The sequence below is a fragment of the Coptis chinensis genome, chromosome 3 (assembly GCF_015680905.1).
Source record: "Coptis chinensis isolate HL-2020 chromosome 3, ASM1568090v1, whole genome shotgun sequence".
Classification (NCBI taxonomy): Eukaryota; Viridiplantae; Streptophyta; class Magnoliopsida; order Ranunculales; family Ranunculaceae; genus Coptis; species Coptis chinensis.
Window position 1 is genome coordinate 113,452,993 of NC_141458.1, and position 6,831 is coordinate 113,459,823.

Genomic DNA, 6,831 nt, shown 5'->3' on the forward strand with positions numbered 1-6,831 from the left:
GGTGGATATGCATAAAATGGTGGAGGCTTGTGACAAGTTTTGTACTTGAAATTTGTTTCATTACTTTAAGGGCAAAAGGGTTTTGGGTTGTAGAAGGTTCTCTATGGAGTTGAGTTTCAACATTGGTTGGGGGTACTCCACATATGGTGGAGGCTCATGCATTGTTGATTGATGCCTTTCGTAGGCATGGCCCTTTGTGGGCGTGATTGCTCTTTGTGAGCATGACTCTCTGTGAAGATAGCTCTTTGTGAGCAAGACACTCTTTGTGGGTGGCTCTTTGTGAGCATGACACTCTTTGTGGGTGGCTCTTTGTGAGCATGACACTCTTTGTGGGTGGCTCTTTGTGAGCAAGACACTCTTTGTGGGTGGCTCTTGGTGAGCATGACACTCTTTGTGGGTGGCTCTTTGTGAGCATGACACTCTTTGTGGGTGGCTTTTGGTGAGCATGACACTCTTTGTGGGTGGCTCTTTGTGAGCATGACACTCTTTGTGGGTGGCCCTTTGTGGGCATGGCCCCTTCGGGGCGGTTGACTGCGAGTTCTGGATGGATGTGCTCTTGTTGGATGTGTTCGGCTCGGTTTTATGTGTTAAAACCTCACCGAGGTGGAGAATGTAGAGAAAAAGGGCGTTTTTCTGCTTTTCACGGCCGAGCCCCGCCAGCTAAAGAAAGCGACTTCATCATGGTCCGATGAATTACGCGACCGCCGGAAGAAGCGCCCAGTCTTTTTGTTTGCGGCCTCAAACAAGAATCGCATTTTTTGTTTTTAGTATAAAAACAAAATCGGTTTTTGTAAAACCTAACTTTTCCAAAAAGAAAGAAAAGAGAGATTGTAAGAGAAATTCTTAGTGAGTTGAGTGTTCATTGTTCATTCTTTCATGAATTGAATTGAGAGCTTTGTAATGCGTTACTCTACGGACTTCTAGTAAAGCTTGGATCTCGGCTCAAATGTGGATGTAGGCAAATTCCGAACCACGATATATCCTTGTCTTGTGGTTGGTTCTCTTTTGCATTATTATATTTACTTTATATGCTTGTTAAATTGTTAATGAAAGCGTTGGGATATTACTTGGAGGGTGTTGAAGTCTTTTCGCAAAAGGATCGATCTTTGTGTAGGATTGATCCGTTTGTTTGTGTAACGTAGCGTTGTTTCGACTTATATATTCTAAATCAATTTTGCATAGTGTTGAACTGCTGAATCTGTTGATTATGATTAGTATCAAACAGTCTTACACTGTTAGACACTCTTGTACTAAGAATCAAATATATAAGAGTAAGTCTAATGGAGTGCTATATAGGCTCGTAAATACCATATAACACCCAAAAACCAAAATGTCATTCCAATGAGATTATTAGAAGACTCATAAATTTAACTGGTGTGATAAAAATAAGTTAAATTTGTGGTTTTGTCTAGTTGCTGCCATTATAAGTTTTGAGAAATGGACGATATAATTTATGTCGTCTGTATGTTAAGTTTTGATGGACAACAAAAACTGTGTCGTCTATCCAAAAAAAATCAGTTTAAGTTTACAACTAATAAATGAACAGTAAAAACAGTGTCGTCTGTATTTTTTTTTAGCACTTCCGTCTTCCACACTTCTATTGGAGCTCATTTTGAGTTTTTTACCTAGATTTAGTTTTCCATTGGACCTGCTAGTGAAAAAGAGTTTAATATTTAGGGGATTGGCTATAAGTGAACCCACAGTTGTCTCTCCATTAATAAAGAAATATCTGATTTACATGTGATCTCTGACATGCATGTCCTCGTTTTCTCTTTCTCTCAAAAAAAAAACAATTCAAAAGACTTCTCTCTATCATTTCCTTTTTGCTAATTGAGTTTTGTTTTGGGGCGGTCAGAAAATGGGCCCATGAAAGCAGATGAGGTTGGGGTTGTTGTGAATTTTGTGGACGCACGCTTTCGCTGCCCATCTAACGTACTGAAACGCTTGCTTCCATTTCACATGCCGGAGTCATGGACTGATGGACCCATCTTCCTCATTATTTTCTACCCGTTCTTTCAAAATTCAAATTATGTTCGACGTATCTTAAGTTCTTAACTTAGTATGCTAAGTTGCTAACATGTTCCCATTGACCATGGCATACAAATGCATTTTTTTATTATTATAAAGAATTCAGTATCTGAAAGACATGGAAGTATATCTAATCTTTTTGAGCAGTATGTGTTTAAAAACAAACGCACCTAATTTCAGTAATTTTGTAGGAGTTGTAGGGACTAATTTACTGAAAATCTCGTCATGTCTGAGATATAATTGATATATGTTACTGTTAATGAGTTTATAAAAGTACAGTATTTTTATTGCCCTAAATTAAATATCTATGGAAAGATCTCGTTCGTATATGGATTAATTAGGCTAAGGCGAATAAGGTCATATGTGATCCATTAGTTTTTTTCTGAAATGCGTACACATTGTTCAAAAACTCGGAAATCAGTATAACTTGAAATTTCATTGAGTCGAGTTGAACTAAAAACTCAGGAGTTGACTCGGTGAGTTATATATATATATATAGTTCCATAGTTGGTTCTGTCTCTGTTTTTTTTTGTAAAATAGTTGGTTCTGTCTCGCAAAGGGAAATTATGTGTTTGAGAATCTTCATAAACTCATTTTACGAAAAAAATAATATGTGTGGACTCGTCAGACTCGCGAGTGACTCGGCTGGTTTCTCGCTAACTCGGTGAGTTCTAAACGAGTTTGTGTGTAGGGAGTCTTGTCGAAATACTGTGCGTACAGTTCACAGTTGTATCATGAATTTTGCAGGTCAATTAACACAAGCATCTTCGAGCCACAAAAGCGCGGTCATCAAGGCAATGCTAAATGCAAACAACATAGAAAATATGCTAATCTGCTCAAGCCAATGCTTATTGCTAATTTTGCAAAAGCATCTCGGTATCTCAACATTATAGAGATAATAATATCAAAATATACGACGGACGATAAAAAATTTAAGTTAATAAAATCGTAAAGAAGATGTGATGCTAGAAATACCAAAACAGTTGCAATGTTCATACTGTGATCGCCAAAAACCACGACACCTATTCACATGTTCATACAAGACCACTGACATTGAGCATTCAATTGTATCTGGAGTTATTATACAGAAAGGTTAGCCTGAGGGGCCAATTCCTCATGCAAAAATATCAAAGGCATGTAAATGCTGAGTTGGAGTACTAGGTTCCCAGCTGGCCACGTATATTAAATTATTTATATATATAAAGCTAAAAAGTGAGAGAGAAAAAGGAACGAAAGGAGCAGACGGAAAAGCATTGAAAATATGTCGCCACATACTACTGCCCTTCTTCTTCATTTCATGCTATTACAGTATTACCCAATATTTTCTCTCCCTTCGTCTAGTCTATCAACAACCGGGGTAAATGGGGTATATATATTATTTTCAAAACAATTATTATTGTTGGAGTCTAAAATTGGGTTCATTGAAGTAAGAAGAAATTGGTAAGCAATTTAAGTAAAACATTAGCCATTTTAACATTATTAAAATGAACAAATACAAAGAAGAAAAATTTTAAATTTTTGTTCAAGCTTCCTTAACCCCTCGATACATGAAGAAACTTTAAGTTACGGTCTGGATTGTTCGATAGACTTTTATGCAATCCGAACTACTTCCGAGAGTGAAGAAATTTATGGGTTTTCATGAAGATGAAGAGTTTCTAAGCTTGATTAAATTAGAAGAGTATTGGTTTTTGTTGGACTTAAAAAATGGTTCCTGAATTATTAGAAGTGTGAAATGAAGAAGAAAATGAAAAAGCTATGTTTGACACCCTTTTAATTGTATGGCCACGTGAGAGCCCTAGTCAGCATTTACATGCCCAAATTTGGTTTCTTGAAATTTGAGACGAAAATATCAGTCATTGATATTTTGTCCTGAGCCTTTCTGTATAATTAGTCTTATATTTGCCACGAGCACACTACTACTACCTCGAAAATGTAAATTTGCAGACAGTGTCTTCGATATCCATTTCAATCCCACGTAGCTTAAGGTGAAAATGAAATATCGTTAGGAAATGTACTTGTCGCTAATCCCAATTGAGTATACGGGTTTGTTCACACATGCATTAGAATATTAGATAACATCATAACAAGTTAACAACCCATGAGTCCATGATAACAAGGGTCATAGGAAGCAAAAATTGAGTCTCTGATACCTACATTTCTCAAAAGAATACAAAAAATTATTAGTTCTATACCTAATCTCTTTACTTTAATCAGACGTAAATCGCGGCGGTTTTGGGAAGAAATTAGAGGGCGCGAGAATCAACCCAAATGAAAACAATGTCGCTAAAGTGCTAAACTACTAAAGCCTATTTTGTTAGGTTTTGACATCGTTATCTGTCATAATCTCTCTCCAACCAAATTGTCTATTCGTCTTACTAGGGACAACAAACTTTCTATATTCTCAACGGGGATCGCACCTCTTCAATCGTAGTCTTCAGATTAGGGCTCGTGTATGCACTAATTATACACAGATTTAATAATTTGACATACTTAACTAAACTACTAACTGATAATTATTGATTTACATGGAGACACAAGTGAATCGCAATGGTAAATTGAAAAAATAAGTCTATGGCGGCGCTCCTTGGCTATCTAAGCTTTTTAGTTGGGCTCTCCTACATTCACAGTTTCACACTTGTGCTAGGGTCTGGGGCAGACAATCTCGCTAATACTAGGGAGCATAAGCTTTCTTCGTGCTTTGAGTCTACCACTCGCCAGTAATGCAAGTAATGGATGATTAGTAGCTTAAGTCCTAGGCATGTATTTCGTCAATTGTTTAAAATATTTCAGCACAAACTTTTGAAGTTGAGAGTTCTCCCCAGTTATGTTTATCATGTCATCAAAAATTCATTATCTTTATTCCATTTTTCATTTTCCCTTTTTTCGTATCATATTTCTTAGAAGTTAACTATTATTTGAGCGATTGAGCTGCTGCTTTGTAGACTGGGAAGAAGCCAAGAGCCCAAGAATGCAAGAAGGGGCACTACCAGTCAAAATTAGCGTTTAAGGAATAATTTTTTTAATGAATAACAGCGTTTAAGGAGCAAAGATCCATTTCATTACCAAATCATAAAAGCAAACAAAACGACCGCCTTACATAAAGAAGACAAAATTGCTACGAACCACTCTGTCCTATATTCTTAATTACACATAACCAAGCTAAATAACCATAATAAACTTACATATATATAATTACATTATACTTATCTCTTGCACTTCTAATAAGAAATCTAACCCCAAACTCAAAACATCATCAAAGCTTGGATCCTCATTTCTGCATCTAGTGTTAACTCTTAATGCCTCCTTTCGGCAAACCGATTAACTAATGCAAGTGCATTACTAGTAACTCTTGCAACATTAGTGATTCTACCTCTAATAGCCATTTTAACTTGTCCATCCAAGGCACGGTCAGCAAATCCATCAACACAAGTGTTTTCGTCAGTAAGTGCAGCACTAACCCAAGTCTGAACGTTACTCATATGCCACACAAAATCTTCATTACTACGACCCATATGACCAAGTTCAGAAATAGACTGACTTAGTCTATCAACTGTGTCACCCATGTTATCCATACAATCTCTAACAACTAGATATTCTCTCTTCTTCATTCCCCTTGATCTACTCATTTGTACTACATATGTTTTTGCAGATCTAGCCCTTTGAAGACTCACTGCTAAAGCTGCTTGGGCCATTTGTTTTGGGCTTTGTTGGATTGTGCTTGCGTATGATGCAAGAGAATTAATACAAAGGGCTGGATATCGGGTTACACTACATGAAGACTTGATGAAGCTTGAGGGCTTGGAGGTTTTGGGCACAGTCGCTGAGTGCACTGTGGATGTGAAGGCAAGGAGAGAGAGAAGAAGGATGGGGAGGGTAAGTTGTGCCATGTCTTGAAACTTTAATTGGGTTTTGAGATGTGTGAGAATAAAGAGGATGGAGGGGCTTTTATAGAGGATTTGTTTATAAAGTTAAAGGGTTTGGTCACACTTCACCTCAAAAGTAAATGTGCCACATTGCCACTGCCTATTTCCCACTCGCCTGCCTTCTATATTCTCTATATTTTACACTTTACTCTTAAGCAAAGGTCAAAAATATTAAAATACCTATGGGAAAAGTATACATTGGATGGACCAAAAATTAGACTATGAATATATTATGTGTATCGGTTAATGGACGACTATGAAATGTATTCATAGTATGAATACATTGACATAAAGTTTGGATTGTGATACCTTGTTAATTTTACATTACTTAACTGAAACAGTTAAAAGCAAATGTTGTCTCATCGGCATAAGATAGATGGTCTAGAATTAGAATTAAAAGATGATAAGTTTTGAGTACGTAGATATTTAAATCTCTCACAATCGCCAAAAATAAAAAGAAATAAAAAGATTTGATCGTAACACACTAACACATATCATGATCCACAGGAGAGTACTCGCCTTAAAATGGCTAAATTTTGGATATAGGATATAATTTTTATATCTAAACTGATTCTGGATACTGTCATATCCGCATCCAATAATCAGGGGCAGATCTAGTATTGCCTCTCAAAAGGAGTTGCGACACAACTAACATACACTATAAATATATTTTTAGGAGTGAATTATATTCTATTATAGTTAGTATTTTTTTTTCGACTGAAAAGTTGAGTGTGCTATAGCCCATCTTGTTCCTGGATCTGCCCTTACCGATAATATCCGATCCAATTTAAAAAATTAGTAGTTATTATATATAAATAATTTATTTATTTTTTATTGTATAAAATATTATATAAAATTATAAACTAATAATATAAAACTA

General features: G+C 36.1%; 1 protein-coding gene across 1 annotated transcript; it reads right to left on the bottom strand.

Moving 5' to 3' along the window:
- Positions 1–5,063: 5,063 nt before the first annotated feature.
- On the bottom strand, positions 5,064–5,958 carry LOC147513139 (pectinesterase inhibitor 9-like). The gene has a single exon (XM_086596160.1). It carries the CDS (start codon positions 5,913–5,915, stop codon positions 5,322–5,324), a length of 594 nt encoding a protein of 197 aa, XP_086452286.1. The 5' UTR covers positions 5,916–5,958; the 3' UTR covers positions 5,064–5,321.
- Between the last annotated feature and the right edge of the window lie 873 nt (positions 5,959–6,831).

Excerpts from the sequence above, each read along its gene's own strand:
- LOC147513139 (XM_086596160.1), bottom strand. The coding sequence starts at position 5,915 with ATGGCACAACTTACCCTCCCCATCCTTCTTCTCTCTCTCCTTGCCTTC.